At 38.7% G+C, this 18,248-nt stretch overlaps 1 protein-coding gene across 1 annotated transcript in view; it reads right to left on the minus strand.

The window, feature by feature from the left end:
* spegb (striated muscle enriched protein kinase b) overlaps positions 1-18,248 on the minus strand; it is a 101,274-nt gene that overhangs the window by 26,861 nt on the left and 56,165 nt on the right. Inside the window, exons 3-10 of the mRNA XM_053496561.1 lie at positions 16,638-16,749; positions 11,855-13,446; positions 10,403-10,546; positions 9,931-10,113; positions 5,000-5,181; positions 4,822-4,910; positions 3,585-3,760; positions 256-516 (exon numbers count right to left, since the gene is read on the minus strand). Of these exons, the coding sequence (XP_053352536.1) occupies positions 256-516; positions 3,585-3,760; positions 4,822-4,910; positions 5,000-5,181; positions 9,931-10,113; positions 10,403-10,546; positions 11,855-13,446; positions 16,638-16,749 (2,739 nt within the window). The remainder of the gene's footprint in view (positions 1-255; positions 517-3,584; positions 3,761-4,821; positions 4,911-4,999; positions 5,182-9,930; positions 10,114-10,402; positions 10,547-11,854; positions 13,447-16,637; positions 16,750-18,248) is intronic.

Below are 18,248 nucleotides of genomic sequence, written 5' to 3' on the forward strand. Positions count from 1 at the left end.
GGCAGTGTTTAAGTACTAATCGTAGCCATTTTAGTTCCGGGAAAATCATGGCACTGCAAATTGATTAGGGCTCTGATTTAACTAAATTAAATAAATATCCAATTCAGAGAGCAAAAGTTGAAATGCAAAACATTTAATTATCTAATCAGTACTAAGCACTCTGTTATAAAACCTGATAACATGATAAACAGTGGTTCAAAGCCTGTATGCCCTACTTACTGCATGGACCATGACGTCATGTCTGGAGACGCTCACCTTTGGCTGTGCTCAGTTTACAGGTGTATGTGCCGCTGTCGTCCTCATGCACTGAGTTGAGCAGCAGTTTGCACCTCTTTCCGTCAAAGTGCATCTTACAGTTAAGAAGCGCTGGCTGGATGAGCTTCCCATCTGACAGCCAGTCTACGTCCACATCCTGTGGTCCGATCACATGGCATTCAAACAGCACTGACTCTCCTGCCTTCACCGTCACATCCCTGAGAGGCCGCACTATGGCCAGACCGGTTTCTACAGGAGTGGCTGGAAGATGAGCAGAGAAGATAAAGAAAGCAGAAGTTAAAGTCGGTGGTTTAGTTCCAGTCGTTTACGTTGACTGAGAAAGCCCAGAATCCAACCTACCAGAATACATGGGCTTTGCACGTCCATGGATAATGTGTCTATCATGAATAATTGTCCTTGTCAGAGAAAATGGACCTTTGGCTAAGAGCCTGAAATCTGTCAACTAAACCCAGGAGGCAAAGTAGATCTGGTCTGCTAATAGCCCGTGTTAAGGACCTTGCTTTGAGCTTAATGTATTTCTGTGAATTGTATCTGATTTTGAGGAAAAGAGCACCACATTTTGGAATACATTGTATTGAGGTTTCTTAAAAAAGTAAAACCTTCTTTTCTTTTTCGTCTAAATATTATACATAATCACAGACGTGTCATACAGCATCATACCCTAACCCTAGCTACTGAAGGACGAAAGTCTGCCTACTTCCATTAACATAACTGGCAAGCGACAGAAGTGATATCCAGCCTCGTTGTGATTTAGCTGGAGACTACACACACTCATAGCTAGTCACAATTTAAAATCAACGTATGTAACAGCATGTTTTTGGGAGGTGGAATGAAAACCCAAAAGAACCCCATACAGACGTGGTAGAACATACAAAACTGTACACAGACAACGCCCCTGCTCAGGATTGAACTGCAGATGTTTGTGGAGCCAAATCAAACGATTGCACCACCACGTTGATATTTTATTCCACTAAATTGGAATACTTGTGCTTTTTTTTAAAACTATCACACTGAACAGAATGTATACGTGTAGTATACGATTTAAAGTCCAGTCCTGAATAGTTGCTAAATGTTCATCTATGTGCCACTAACACGGCAGTAGTTATCTGAAGGCAAGAACAAAGAACACATCACTTCTGTGAGTTGCAGGCAATCTTATATTTCTAGCAGAGAGAGCTTCCAATGTTTAAATATTTATTTTGGCAGAAGGTGATACACAGTTGTCCAGCCAGGAATGAAAAAACACAGATACACACACACTGAAACATAGACATATACAAAGACAAATCTGATTCTTTGTCTTAACCCCATAATACTGTATGTGTGCAACAGCTTACACAACTAGAGATGATTGTGGACAAATGCAATACAATGACTAAATAATTAAAGTAATTAAACCTTATTGCATGTTAATCTTAATGTCCTTCACAATGTGATCTTTAGTGGGATCTGATATTTATTTTGTAATGGAATTCTGTGACGGGGTTATTAATTATTCATCCATCCATCCATCGTCTATATCACTTATTCTGTACAGGGTCGGGAGAGCCTGGAGCCTATCCCAGGATATTTTGGGCACAAGGCGGGGTACAGCCTGGACTGGGTCCAGGTCCTGTGCCCTGTAATGCCAATTCATTACAGGGCACACAGACATACATACACACACTACAGGCAATTTGGGAACGCCAGCTAGCCTAATCTGCAGGTCTTTGGGCTGTGGGAGGAAACCAGAGTACCCGGAGGAAACCCACCAAGCACGGGGAGAACATGAAAACTTCATGCACACCTGGGTGGGAATCGAACTTAAACCCTGGAGGTGCAAGGCAACAGGGCTAACCACTACACCACCTTGCCGCCTTGCACGAGGAAACCCATTAAGCAAATTCCACACGCACGAGGCAGGAATCGAACCCTCAACCCTGAAGGTAACTTATAACGTTATTACCCACAATGAAGTTCTAGTAACTTGCTGATACAGTAGTTATAATGGGAGTAATGGGTTATTATCACTTGCTTTTTTTGGTGCTATCTGTACTGTGAAAGAAAAAGTCCTCTCAAAAATCCCCAAATTTTGATGTGTAATGTGTGTTTAGAAAGACAAGAGGCTCTTGCCCTTACTGAATCAGATTCTAGAATTACTAGATCCTAGTGATTAAAGCAGACACAGTGAGAAGTAGGTCTTCCACACAGAACTCAAAAAATGGCCAACCTTATGGTGCAACTCCACAGGTATGAACATGTGCTATTATTAATATTAAACTTAAACCTTTTGAGACCTTGTGTATGGGCCCCATCACACACTAAGAAGGACCATGAAGTTCCCACAGTGTCCTAAAAATATCGAAAGCACAGTGGGAATGGGATCGAAACAGGAATTTTTTTTTTATCCATACTACTTCCTAGCCACATGAGGTTCTCAATGTGCTCATCAATTTCAATCAAAGACATGATCACCACATCCTATGAGATCAAACTGAGTTATTACTATGTCTGATAGGATTGCACCACGCGCTTATCACAGGCCTAGTATGCAGTGCTGTGTCCGACGAGTTGGTGTAAATACCGCAACACATGCTGTGCTTTTCATCACAAGGGGACAGTGTGAGGAATTGGATCCAGTATACTAAAAATAATATATAATAAATAGACATGCTGATAACCTGCTGCATGTCTGCCATAAACTTTGTAAGCACTAGAACAACATAATATGAATTTAATGTGGCCCTTGACAACATGGCATGGACCTACTGTACCATGGTCATAGCACAGTCCTGAAGGTGTCATTGTGAGAACTCCATTGACGTAGCAGCAACGCAGTGACGAACCAATGACAACTCATTCAGAAGGCCATCCGATCTTTCCTGTATGCACCATGCTTGTAGTACGTAAGTGAAGTCCCTCAGAGGAGCTAATGACACAGTCGACTGGTCGACATCGTCATTAATACATCCTTATTAGATTCCTCCTGCATCTTGCTTCGATCACGTCCTCACCAGGCTTTTTTTGAACATGCCAAAAAAAGCATGACAGCTCCACGGCAAGGGAGATAATACTCCACCAGTTTCTGCTGCGTTCCTGCCAAGTTGTACAAGTTATTGCTGTGTTCACCCAATTTTTTTGCAAACGTAATGGGATTGTGGCTCAGTGTGATGGGTAGGTATGCTTTTTCAACCTGCAGGTGATTATTTTAGAAAGAACATATCCATATCTTCATAACTGACCAGAAAGGCTTCTGTAATTATATATGAAAGATGATAATTCTGTGTTTTTTAGGTTCCTAGGTTTAAATGATAAGATAAGGACCTCACCTTTCACCTCTAATTTGCCCTCACACTGTTTGGTGCCGTACTCGTTGATGATCTTGCAGGTGTACACACCAGCGTCAGACTTCACAGCTGACTTTATTATCATCTCGCAGCTGCCATCCTCTGTCTCGCGGACATTGTGTCGAGGACCTGTTTTTATTGTAACTCTGTCCCTCAGCCTAGATATGAAAGGGGAAAAAAACAACATGTGCATGTTAGTTTATGCTATTGTGTTGTATTAAAGAGTTGCAAAATAGACCCATATAGTACTTATCAATAACATATTAATAACATATCTATCTATCTATCTATCTATCTATCTATCTATCTATCTATATATATATATATATATATAAACAGTCCGTTGTTATTTTAAGACATGAAATAGTTTTTGCAAGAACAGCATTGTGTCAAGTGCATTTGCTAAACCCATCAAGTACCATGATGAACCTTGTCACTCATAAAGACCATCCCAGGAAAGCAAGACCAAAACTTACCTCTGCTGTAGAGGAGGGGTACATTTAGAGTCACCAGCCTCAACAATCATCAATTAATAAACAGCACCTCAGATTAGAGCCTTTATGAAGGCTTTACAGAACATAAGTAGCAGATACATCTCCACCTGAACTGTTCAAGGGAGATTATTGCATATTTTGAATGCCTTCAGCATTGATTTACAATGTAGAAAGAAATACAAATCAGGAGCTTGGGGGAAGAAAGTGATCCAAAAGTTTTGAGCAGTATATTTAGGTTCATGTTTGGCACTCTGTTCGGGTTTTCTGACACCTTTATACTGGAACCAGCGTTAATCTTTTCAGCTTGATGAGCTACAGTAGCACTTCTATTGCATCAGACTACATGGGCCAGCCTTCAGTCTCCTGGTTTATTAGTGAACCTTGGCCACCCATGACCCTGTTGCCGGTTCACCGGTCTTCCTTCCTTCCTTTGGTATGTCCTGACAACTGCAGACTGGGAACATCCTACAAGAGCTGAAGTTTTGGAGTTGTCCAGTCAACCCAGTTGTCTACTCGTCACAATTTGGCCCTTGTCAAAGTCACTCAATTCCTTAGGCATGCCCACTTTTTTTTTCTTCCAACACATCGACTTACAGTAATAAAAAAAATCTCACGTGCTGTCTAACATATCCAACCCTTTTCATGGTGACACTGTAAAAAGAGTATTGTAGTAATAGTTCCTGTAAAAATAATACTTCTTAAAGTGTTTGAATGACAGAACCTACCAATAGAGCATTGGTTTGGGCTGGCCAGTCATTCGGACAGACATGATCACTTCTTGTCCTTCTATGACTGTCTGATCTCCTAATGTAGCCTGAAAATATAATAAATACACACTTTATATGGCTGTTTTTCAAAGGCATATCATTTAACTGTTCAAATTTAATATTAGCATTCATTCACCTGAAAAGCAGGGGGCTCTTTAAAACGAGTGTCTATGATCTTTCGCGACTCAGGACCATGGTATGATGATCCCAGGAAATCCACAGCCTCCTCCAGGGGGCTGAGGTACTCTTCATCAGAGGTGATGGGGCTACTGATGTCCATGGGAACACCAAGGTTGCCTCTCACATCTTGGCTAGGCTCTGAGAGAAAGACACCAAAAAGACAGAATGAGAGTAATCTTAGTGGAAAGTTTATCAAAGCAAGAAACTCGGTTACAAAATCTTTTCAATGTCAGGGTAAGAGGCAGTCAGTGTTGTGGTGATGATAAAAAGCAATTTTCGTGAATGTGCTGTTAAAAATAATAACTCTGTAGTTCATAAGCATTGGATACAGTAACCTAAAACCCTAAAGCATCAATTACAGTTTAGAATTTGGATTAAATAAAAACTGCAGTTGGTTAAACATGACACATCACATGGGCTACATAGTACATTTGTGAATTGCTTTATAAATATTGGCTTAATATTCATACAGGATGTCAGATAATCTTCAGTGACCTTCCACTAATAATTTCACTACTATTCCCCCACCAGTGCCAGGCAAAAAAAACCAAAAAAAAAAACCTGAAGGGTAAAATTCACACAAACTAGCACAGATTGTGCCAGATTGTATCCTGTCTCTGCCAAGCAAGATTTCAAATCTGATTTTGAAGAGAGGAGAGAATTGAAACAGCAGGAGCCTAAAGATGAAAAGGTTAAATAAAAAGAGGTCCATCTGCAGTGTGAATGGCTGATAAGAGAATGTATAAGGTAATGCCAAATCCAAAATCTCAGTATGACAATGTGAAGATTCAGCTCAGTAGTTTGATCAACCATTATCCATCTTTGGTATGGGAATTGCACATGGAAAAAACGAACTCTGGGAATATAATGACTTATTGCTTTACTCACTGTATAACCCATGTCATTTTTAAATTTCTGTGTTGTTTGTACTAGTGATAGAAATGATAGGTCTCCTAAAACATACTTAAACATACTATATATATATATATCTATATCCATATATCTATCTATATATATATATATATATATATATTTTTATTTTTATTTTTATTTTTTTTTTTAATGACAGTCATTTGCAGTTATTGCTAATATTTATTGGTACCCTGTAAATAAAGTAACAACATAAATTTACTAGATAGAAAAAAAATTGTAAGGATATGTTTTAACAATTTAGTTTTTTTTTTAAATATTATTTTAAGGAATAATAAGCAGTGACAGTTAATACTGTAAATCATAAAGGTGAAACTATACTAAACGTTTTTTAGATAAATATAATTTGAAGAGATAATATGCAGTTATATAGTTAATACTATAATACATAAAGGTTTACCTGAATATGTAATAACACACATTTATCTAGTTCTAATCTAAAAATAAACAAACTTAAATAGATGTGAATTTGATTTTCAGATTCAGATGCTATTGAACACTTAATCAGATATGTTTAATTAGGAGTTTATTAATAATTATATAATAATTGATGTTAGAAATTATAATAATGTAACAAACTGCTATATATAAAATGTAAATATTTATAATCTTTACAAATAGTTTTTTTTATATTCTTGGCCTACACTCTATAAATAATCATGTTCATGAGAATGATAAAAACTTTGATTAATGTAATTGGCAAACCAGTGCCAAAAGTGTGTGAAGTGGTTTTACTGCCAGAAAGCCCACGTTGTTGGGTTCGGAGAGAAGATCCTGTAAGGTTGCAGTGGGAATAAATAGACGACAGCACATACAGGGTTCTGCTTACCCCATGATGAACAGTATATATTACAGACACCAGCAAGTGATTTTCACTCCAAAGCTAGGACATTCATAACACAGCCAAACACGTCTTACTAGCATATTACCTTTTTGTAAACAACAAAAAAAGCATAAAAATAAAGAAATAATAAACAAACACACACAAAAAAAAAAAATACAAGCAAAAACCAATAATGTAACAACTGGTTATTCTAAAATGTTTAATTACTATACCTTTCTTTATTATTATATTTAGTTTTAGAATAGTCTCAAACTTACCTGTGCCACTGGTGGCCATAAAAATGCAGAGCTGTGTTTAAAATTATTTACAACAATGATCTCTTTTTGTCTCTGCCTACATTAAAAAAAAAAAATACTTAGAGAAGTCCTTCCAAGCAGCCGTGCATACACACAAACACACTATAAATGCAGAGCTCCTCCTGGCTCCCATTAAGGACTATTTCAGTAGAAGAGACAGCCATACCATGTCTCTCGTAGCAACCATCCTATTTATATATTACAGTATGCTGTTCAGTCCTAACAGAGGCAGTATGGTGCCATTTCAGATAAATTGATACTATCGATACTAACTGTGAAGGCAATATACAGTCATGGACAAAAGAAACAGTGCACTATTATATATATATATATATATATATATATATATATATATAAACATTTTAGAACAATTCAGATTTTTTTAATAACTATTAAATATCACATATGGCATTAGGCCATAGTAAGTAACTAAGTAACAACAACAACAAAAACAATAGTCAGTTGTTATTTTGAGACACAAACGTCAGCTGTTCTGGAATAGTTCTTGCAAGAACAGTATTGTCAAGTGCATTTGCAAAGCACCTTATGAAGACCATCCCTGGAAAGCAAGACAAAAACTTACCTCTGCTGCAGAGGAGAAGTTCATTTAGAGTTACCAGGCTCAGAAATCCCCAATTAACAACCAGCACCACAGATTAGAGCTGCTGTATAGGTTTTACAAAGCATGGGTAATAGACACATCGAAATATCAGTGTTCAGTGTTGTTTTACAGTGTACAGAAGAAAGAAATACAATACTAGCAGAGAAAGGGTCATTGGAATGATTTAACTTGATGCAACGCAAGCATACATCGGCCGGCTGTTTGGAGTTGCCAGGAATACCTTTTCCAGGCTATGGAACAGATTCCAAACAACAGATGCCACTGCTGATTGCACATAGTCTGGAAGGTCAAGAGTGACAACCCTAAGACAAGATATACTACTTCGATGCCATCATTTGAGAAATCATACAGATAAATCCTGCCACCACTGCTGCTGGTATTCCGGCGTTACACATGATTACATCGAGCTATTCAATTGGCTGCAGATAATCATGCTGGATGTGCAAGAAGGCCATATCATTGTCACTGTATGAATTTTAGATTTCTGTTGCTGATTGCAGATTTTTTTTTTTACAAAAAATTAAAGTTTCTTATTTATTGGACAGAAAATATATGCTATTTTGGCCGTGAGTATATTTTGTTTCTAATTATTTTGAACCCAGAGGTAAAACATACAGTAATGACATATCACTTGCAAATGCCTTAGAGGTCAAATTTACTAATAAGAAAATTGGATCATCACCAGATTAATATACGTATACAGACAATAAAGTAAAATGCAAACAGAACTTCAGTAGTGACGCATTGCCCCAGAGATTCTAGTCTTATTTCGCCTGATTTTATGTAAATGTTACAGCAGGCTATTATTCAAAATGGGATGGATATAAAAAAAAAAAGACTGTAACAGAAAATGAAAGATGAATTTTAATAGGCAGATGGACAAATTGTATTTTAACTCCATTCAAGCAGAATCACTATGCAGATAATCATGACTGCATTTCCTGACAATTTGCTTTGCAATTTAATTTTATTCCATTTCACGTCCATTTCCATGCTCATTTTACTTTATTTATGAATTGGTTTACCTTTATGCGACACCTTTTTTTCATAAACACTGCAACATGTATTTTAAAAGCTACATAATGAATTTAACAGAAGCATCTTTGCTGCAGTTAATTAATGAGGATTGAGTGCAGATGTCATTTAGACAAACACTTTGTAATGAGAGCTGCTGCGAGGTGCTATGGCGGTTTCTCTGCTTCAGACAAATCTTTTGAACATCAAGGTTAAATGAGTTCTAGAGCTGTGTTGCATAAGTTGGTGTGTTTTCAATTTGTCCAGCTGCTTGTGTGCATTTCTATAAAAATCTGCACTAACAAAACAGCAAATACAAAGAACACAAACAGTAAAATAGAAAAGGTTTAGTGGGTGTGGCTGTGCGATCTTCAAACAACAGTCTGCTATTTGCTATGGTTGCTATGGTAACTATTGCTATGGAGCTAAGGATGGAGAGTGAAGGGAGAGAAGGAGAGGATGCAAGAGATACACAGATATGAGCCTAGAGAAAGAAAGCAGTGAGCTGACTTAAATGGAAAGTGTCAGTAGAAAGATAAACAGGAAAGCATTCAATCTAAATTAGTAACTAACTCCCTCCAGGGAGAAGTTTATCACCAGCACTGAGCTGCTAACCCAGACCTGTAGGAACGTAGGTTGGTAAAAATGACTCACTCTTTCGTCCTTTAATCCCACCAAAATAACCAGAGGTGCTAAAATTCCCCACATCACTTTCCAAAATGCCTCCCCCTCAGCAGGGAATATAAAAAGTACTAAGCTCTGAGGATCAATGATGTAATGGTATGTCACCTTTCTCTGCCTTTCAAATAGTCTTTATTTCATAAATACCAAAGAAAGAGAAGAACGAGAGAGCTAGAAAAGTAGAAGGAAAAAGCTGAATATTCTTTAAAATGTATTAACAAAGACCGCTCGAAAACCCTGAAAGAAGGATTAAAGATGCCACGCTTCTCTGTGGGGTGCTAAATACACTTCAGTGTCAGACTTTCTAAATATATAAGTGATGAGATTTCTGACTCCAGGCTAGTGTCAGAAAAGGGGCTTGTAATCACGTTATGTTCTGGACAAGTCATGCCAGAATAAAGAATGTAGTTTATCTAGAGTAATGTCTCTTCCTTTGCACCAGAAACACAACTTTAAGGAGTGACGCATTATGCATGACAGACCTAAAAGTAAGCACTCACCTGGTTTGATAAACAGGGTGGCGCTGCAGGAAGCCTTGCCCACCTCATTTGTAGCTGTTATGGTATACGTGCCAGCATCACTTGGCTTTGACAATTTGATAAGAAGAGAGTGCCTCTCTCCCTCCACCTTCACCCCGTGTGTGGGACTGTTCTTTATTTCCACATTGTGCTGCATCCATGTAACTAAATATGACATACAATAATAATAATAATAATATTAATAATAATAATAATAATAACTTATTATATAATCATGTTTGTATTAAGTAACTGATACAATTTTAGTCAGAATAAGGCACTAACTATTTTTTTTTCTCTGACATGATTAAAATAAATAAAAATAAAAATCAGTGGTCACTAGACTCTACTAAATGTAGAAACAAAGTTAAATAGCCTGCAGTTATGTCAGACATGTAAGTGTGTGTTTGACTTTTTTTTTATGGTCATCAAAAGGCTAAAAGGAAGAACTTGCCTTCAGGGAGAGGATTGCCAGTGATGATGCACTTCAGCACAACCTCAGCACCAGAGGATGCTACCATGTCCTGAAGAGGAACCTCAAACAGTGGGGCCTCTAGAGGATCTTCTTCTGCTGACACGTAGGAGTCATCAGAAGATTCTGCGAAGATACCAAAAGCATAATCATGTTACTGCGACACCAATATACAGTATTATGCAAAAGTCAATACTGAGCCACCCCTTATTTCTCTGTATTTTGCTTCCAATGGGACAGGCTTTTTCAAAAAATTTGGTTTTAATATACTGTAGTCCTGAGGAATAGCTCTCCAGGCTTCCTAAGTGACGTTTTGATTTAAATTTTTGACAAGTTTCTGGCTCTCGTTTTTCAGTCCCTGTATCTGACCAGTTTCAGAAGAATGTTTTTTTAAGACAAATGATCAGGCTGATGATTTATACTGGTGATGCTGAATGCTGAGTGGTTGGAACAGATGAGAGCGGAAATGAGGTTGCTGCTGAGGTTGTATGAATTGTATCTTTAGGCACTTTGCAACCTGTCACAGTAAAACAATTGTTCCAATTTCTTTCATGTATAATCTACATTAAATCTACCCGCTCCCTAATTATGATGATCTGTACTTAAGGCCACACCTAACGCCTAGGTGATATAGTGGTATTAGTAGTTAACATATTATGGGCCAAACTTCGCTCAGTGATGATGGTAGAATAATTACAAAGGTCTTGACTAAAACAACATGCATGAGGTATCACAAAGTAGTTTTCATTTTCTGCAATGGAAAAGTACTCCAACTATTTACTTTTATCAGAAAGTAACTCTGTATTGTAACTGATTACTTTTTAATGAATTTGTAATTAATTTTGTAATGTAATTAGTTACTGTACTTAGTCTAAACTGACTTGAAAATCAAGGGCTTTTTAAAAAGGGCCAACAGTGGCAGATTGGCAGTAGTTGGATTTGAATTTATAACCTTCCCATTAGCAGTCCAGAGCCCTGAACACTAACCCACCACTGCCCCAAGCACAACTTTCCATTAGCCACTGCTAAACGCACTTTAAATATGCTAGGCTAAAACTTATTATGTTCACTATTAACGCTGGAGGTACTTCCAATCATACACATCTTAGAAGTTTTTTACATGGCTTTTTACACTAGATTTTGGCCCGAGTCTGTAATACATGAATTTGGTCTAGTCCTAAAAAGTTCCTATAAAATAATACATTAACCAATTGCCAGAACTTGTGTAGGATCTTAATAAGTATGACTTGAGCAAATTGCTTTCGGTCTGAATAGGGCTGTAACCAGAAAAATAAATCTTGTCAAGGCAGAAATTCAATATCTCACAATTGTCAGAATATGCCCTTTAGACATTTAATATTTTAAATTACATACAAATGCACACAAATGTCTGGGTAATTAGAAATAATTTACAAACAAACACAACACACCCACCTAATTCAGGAGACATGGGTCTTTGTTTACGTCCCCTCCCTCTCACTCGCTGAGGTTTCTCCTCTTTGGAAGTGGTATTTTTGCTTGTTTTTATCTGAGCAGGTACAGATGCTTCTGTCTCCATTGGCTCTTCTTCAACAATAATCTGTGGGATATTGAGCTTTAGGGCTGGTGCTAGAGGAGTCACATCTATCTCCATTTTTTCTTCTTTAGTGGAGGTGAGTGAAACCCTTGGAGGTTTATGAGGTGGTGCCTGGACAGAACACTCCTGTACTGCACTGATTTCACTCTGCACAAGAGGACTTTCAGGTCTTCTGTCCAACTTTCTCAGAGTGATCTCTATGGGTGTTTTTCTATGTACAGTTTCATCCTCTATGTGGACTGGAGTAACTTCCTGGGCATGACCTACTCTCTTGACAAGTGGGCTTGCAGGTCTTGGTTCTACCTTGCGTAATGTCATCTCCAGGACATTTCTGGATGGTGACTCTGCTCTTGTTCTGCAAGGTGAACGTGGGTGCTCATCAGTCTTAGAAGAGATTTCCAGAATTGGTGATCGCCTAAGTTTCTCCGCAACTGGACTAGGCCCACGCATGATCCTTGGTGACCTTTGTCCGGGTAACTCAGATGGTGACATACCTTCTGGAGGTGAAGGCTCCTCTCCTTTTTGGTTAATTTTTTTAGCTGTCATGGGTGACCGCTCTTGCACAACATGTTCCTGTAACACTGACTCCTGTTGCTGAACTAGACGTGTTTGCACCTGTGGTAATTTGTCTTTGGCTTGCTCTTTTGTTTTCTTCTCTTGTTCCTGCTGAGCACGCTCCCGGTCCTGTAGCTTTTGAATCACCTGGGGTGGAATGGGCTCAAGTTTTCTTGTGGGCTGCCTGCCCCTGTGAAAAGTGGATAGCTGTTCAGTAGAGAAGGACTTTTTCATATGTGGCTTCCCCACAAGCTTCTTGATTCTCTGGAGCTCCTCAGTAAACCTGTGCTCAATGTCTTGCACTTTCTGGGAGTACCGAGGTCTGTCTTCCAAAGAAGCAGCTCTCTGCCTGAACACAGACCTTCTCTGCTCTGCATCTGCCTTTAAAGCTTCATGGAGGTCCTCCTTGGAACTTTCTCTTGAGATTCCTAAACGACTTCCTCCATCATCAGAGTCAATGGAAGGAGCTCTGTTAAACCCAGCCCAAGAGCGCCCTGAGATTGACCCCTCAGGATTGTCTATGCTTCTTCTGCGCTCCTCAAAAACTCTCACTCTTTCAAAGATCTTGGAGCTCGGCCGTGTTAGTTTAGGAGACGGACGGGGGGTCAAGTCCTTCCGGGAATAATCACTGACAGGGGTCTGGGGTCGAGAGTCCTGTGCACTGCTCTGGGACATGGCTGAAGACTTGGGTTGCTTAATCTTCTCCTCGAACTCTCCTGGTACTGTGTCCTGGTATTCACTTGGCACAACGGCTTTCTTGCGTGGGGTCAGGGGTGTGGGGGGTCCTGAACCAGACCGGCCAAGCATGGGAGAAGTGGATGAACGGATTATTTTAGGGGAAGGGGGAAGGAGAACTTGTGGGGGAGATTCCCTCAAAACTTCCTCAGATTGGCTCCTGAAAGAAGGCGATTAAGGGAAATGTTCTGTTAGACTATTGGGTTAATAAAGGGGAGGAGCCCAGCTATTTGGAAGAGGACAGGGGGCCAGAGAGGCATTTTGTCTTGGGAATACAATGCATGTGAGAAAAAAATTTGCGAAGATTTAACCATTTCAGTGTCTGTGTGTTTGAGTGGCAATATTGGGGTTAAACTTTCAAAATGGCCCAATTTTAAGGTGTGTAAAGAAAAAAATGCTATCTACATCAAGTACCTAGAAATCAGATATACTCTAATTTGTTTCTATATAAATATTTTTGGGTAAAACTGATGAGTGAAAGTAAAAAAAAAGATAAATATAAAGAAATAGGAGTGCCTTTTACATTGGTCTTGGGGTGACAGTCAAGACCAAGGCTAACTCTGCCTGAATAAGCAAGTTATCTTTCATCACAGTAGAACCAAATTAAATCAATTCAATTTAATTTACAATACACCTCACTGTGTGTATATAGTAGCGTCAGATTCAATGGAGCCTACTAGCCAATTCCTTCCAAAAACACTGGACTAGACCACCTTATAAGACTGGATATACACATCTGTAGGTCACATGTCACTGCTATAGCTGAGAAGGAATAGTTGCAAATTATTATTCAGGAACAGCATTAGATGAATAACTTTAGCATAGACTAAATAACTAAGACTGCACTTAGGAGGCTATGAAAACTTATTCACAGCATGTGCCAACCGACAGTAATCTGACTGTTCAAAAACATATTTACTGTATTTTTTTTTTTTCAGTCTACAGGCTTCCTTCCCAGCCTGCAGATGTTTAGACTTACTTCTGTATGAGATATCCAGTGTGAAGTACTGCATGAACATCACCCAAGCAGTGTCAAAACCATGCAAAGGAACATGATCGTGCAAGAATCTGGAAAAATAACACTCGGATGCTCTTAAAGAATGGGTTGTGTTAGTGCAATATGAAAAATCCAGCAATTAGTAATGGCACCCTAGCTACTGTATTTGGCCTGTTTTCACTTTTTTGTTTTTACATTATATGTATATATATTTTTTTTTACATTTTTATTAAAATTTATTGTCCAATGACATTATTCATAATTATTGAAAAATAAAATAGGCAAATTACCAAGATGTGGTTCTTCAGTTAAAATTTTATTTCAGATATCAAATGTACAGTTTTTACGATGAGAATGACTATGTTTGGTGATGTCTGTATTATTTTGTGCTTTATGGTATATCTATCAAAAATTTTAATAATTATTCATTGCCATATAAGCTAATGGATCAATATATATCCATTTGCATCAATGTTTTTTTTATTACAGTAGATGTAAATATTTTTATATTTATATATAATACTTTAAGCATAAAATGCATGCAAAAAGTCAAGCTGAAGCAATCCTTTAATAAAAAGCATGCAGAGAAATCAGAGAACCTAAAAGGGCCGATGGCACCTCACACAAACAATATGATGCAAATAAGAGCAACAACTACAAGTTTGTTTTATCTTGCATCTATTGCTGTGGAGGTAGAAAATATAGAAAATAGGCAAAATAGAAAATGCACATAGAAAATGGGGGTCAAAGGAAAGTATGAACTAAAAGAAAATAAATCTAGATGAGGCACAGAAAAGGCAATAATTGTGGGCAAGGGAAGGTGGCATTTAATTTAATCAAATGTATTTCTGTATTAAGTTACAGTCTAATGTGATGAAAATGGAATTGCTAATAACTGTATCCCTGGGATTTTACTAATTCAACCTAATTTTAAAAAGGTAACAACAAATGCACCATATTTTTAAAGGGTCATAATACTATTTCTAATATTTTGCAGTACAGTGATAGAAGATGTGCACTGACCAACAGGAAAAGGACACGTCATGTCTTTAAAGAATGTTAGCTGGCACATTACATAGCACAGATCTGACACAGGATTATTGGCTGGAAGGCTTAAAGGTCAGGTCTGTAGCTGGGTGATGAACAGTGATTTCTCTGTGCCTGCCAAGGTCAAGTAAGCTTTAGACAGTAGACAGGAAAATGACCAACCTGCCATCACTTTCTTGAACAGTTGACATGCTCCATGAAACGAATGGCATGATGAAGAATGACATATACTTATATGTGTATATAATAGAAACTAAAAGATGAGCATGAGCCTGGAGTTAAATTGCTCAGATCTTATAAGAAAGTATTGCTAAACCACTGTCTGTACTGTGATGAAATGTACATACTGTATTTACTGAAAATATTTTGCTGGCCATTAATTGGGGCATGTTGTTTAAATTTGTTTGGAATGGGGCAGGATAGATGGAGTCCTAGGTGCTGTTGTATGTATCAGGGGCCCTGGCTCTAACATGGCTGTGGGATGGTGCTGAGGAGGAGGGACGGAATCAGATAATGTTGTCTTTCTTTCTCTTTCTTCTACACACCACATAACAACTGCAAACTGATCAAGCACCCACATGTAGAATGATTTGTGCTCGAAAAGATTTCTGCTTTGCCACTTTCCTAACAACACTTTTGGAATTACATAAGGGTGATAGTTGCAGCTGAAAATCAAAACTTGGCTTGCATCGTTGCAATATCTGCTCATTCCAACATCGTCATTGTTTCAGTTTACTGAACCTCCACCTGTGAATGAGTCACATCTAATTGTAATAGGTTGCAGTGGGTTGATCTGAAACTCATCCAAATGAGTGGAGAGCCTTCTCTCTCTCTCTCTTTCTCTCTCTTTCTCTCTCTCTCTATGTCTGCCTCTCTCTCCCTACAGACAGAGCAGGAAAAGAAATTAAGGGGTCACACCCTGGGCTCTGGTCTGAGTCACCAACCCTCCGTCAGCACACACACAGGGCTCCATGTCACAGCGAAGGCCTCCTGTGGACTGGGAATGTTGGCGGTTTATGGATGTTTTGCAGGGTATTATTATTATTCGATGTTTATATTGTGGGGCTGCTGGAGTTATGAATAGTTTAATCATTTGCGATCGCGGGAATGCTTTGTATTACAGGGGAATAGAAAAAGTCCTTCCTCTGTAGAGACTGAACGTGCTACCATAGTAATCACTAGCTAATGACACACTTTCCTCGGACCCCCACACTGGCCGGGACAGATTGGCACGGGACGCCCGGATCAGCGGCTCGACCCCTAGGTGCCTGATGTGGGTGGCCGTTGGCTCCCGGCCGGTGCCTTGCCTGGCGGCCTGTGGCCCCGCTGCTCTTGATCCCAGGGACTGCATCTCTCTCTCCACCACTGTGTTTTCACCGTGACCACTCGCACCTGATGCCACATCCATCATCCGCTCACCTGCAGAAATAATCAAATGAGAGAGGTAGGAGGATGTGAAAGAAACCTACATGTAATTAATGTGGTATACCATAGTCAGTAGACCCTATGGCTCAATCTCATCATAGAAACTGAGAAAATGCAATGCACTGCTGAAGATCAGATTCTAATTAGACATTAATTCGAGATTCAAGGTTTATATTGCTCTAATTATAATATAATATAGTTTCTGTAGTGATAACTTACACAGGGACTTGTGTAAACCAGTGAAACCTGTAACCATTAATATCATGAAATCTTTGTCAGGAGATGTTTATTTAGCATTATGTAACAGCCAGTTGAAAAAAAAAAGTTTGCATGATGTTTTCTTCACCCTTTTTACCTGTTTATAAGACAAGCTGAATTTTTGTTCTCATTAACGTCAAGAGAAAGAAAAAAAGAGGCTGGTGAGAGAATACCATTTCCAATTCTAGGCCTATATAGAGATTAGTGAGATCATAGCTCATTGGGCACCCCGTCCAAATTCCATATATTGTTTGAAAAAAAAAAAAAACATAATTGTGGCAGTAAACTGTTAAAAATTTAATTTTCTGCAGGTATTGACCATTAACTTTATATTTCACTTAAAAAATAGAAAAAAAGTCATAATAAAGCATAAAAAAATTAATACGTCAGTACTTATTAACACACCTTTTGGCAGATATCACAGCTTAAAAACTGCTTTTGTAGAAAATTAAGAGGTTTGTTTATTCTTTTTTTGGGGGATTTTTCCCCAATTTTCTCCCCAAATTCTAGTCGTGTCCAATTCCTCCCAGTCACCAGGGGGCTCCCACATTAACCTTCTACTACCGCTCAGTCGGAAGGGCCGCAGACTATCACGTGTTTCCTCCGGCCCACGTGACGTCACCGACCGCATCTTTTCGAACTGCTTGCTCACACACCGTTAGGGTTGGCGTAACACACTCGGAGGACAGTGCTATCCGCTCCTTCCGCTTGCATGAGCTCACAGACACCCCTGATTGGCTGTAGAGCCGTGATTAATGTGGGAGCACGAGGTACCTCTCATCCCTCTCCTCTGAGAGAGCTTGGCCAATCAGCTCTCTCTAGGCCTCCAGCTGCGAGAGGTTACAGCATCACCCGGGGATCGAACTTGCGATCTCCGAATGATAGGGCGAGCACTTTACCACTGCGCCACTCGGAGGCCCAGAGGTCTGTTTATTCTTGTTTAATAACTTCACCCACACTTCTAAGAATTCTAAGACATTTTTGGGCAGTCTTGCAGTTTACCTACCTACATACCTACCTACATTTCAGAAATGTTGCAGTGAGAAGACTGTTTTAGATATTCTACACACTTTAGCTTTTCTGACATATAACTTTAAGGCTCAATAACTTTAGCAAGCTTATTTGAAAAAGCTCCATACTGTACAGTTAATTTTGGTAATGATGCCCAATGGTCCTTTCTTGCTACAGCTGATTCTAGCCAGGTTTTATAAGGTTTTCACTATTGTAATGTGCAT

Source organism: Clarias gariepinus, chromosome 5, assembly GCF_024256425.1.
Source record: "Clarias gariepinus isolate MV-2021 ecotype Netherlands chromosome 5, CGAR_prim_01v2, whole genome shotgun sequence".
In the NCBI taxonomy this organism is placed as follows: domain Eukaryota; kingdom Metazoa; phylum Chordata; class Actinopteri; order Siluriformes; family Clariidae; genus Clarias; species Clarias gariepinus.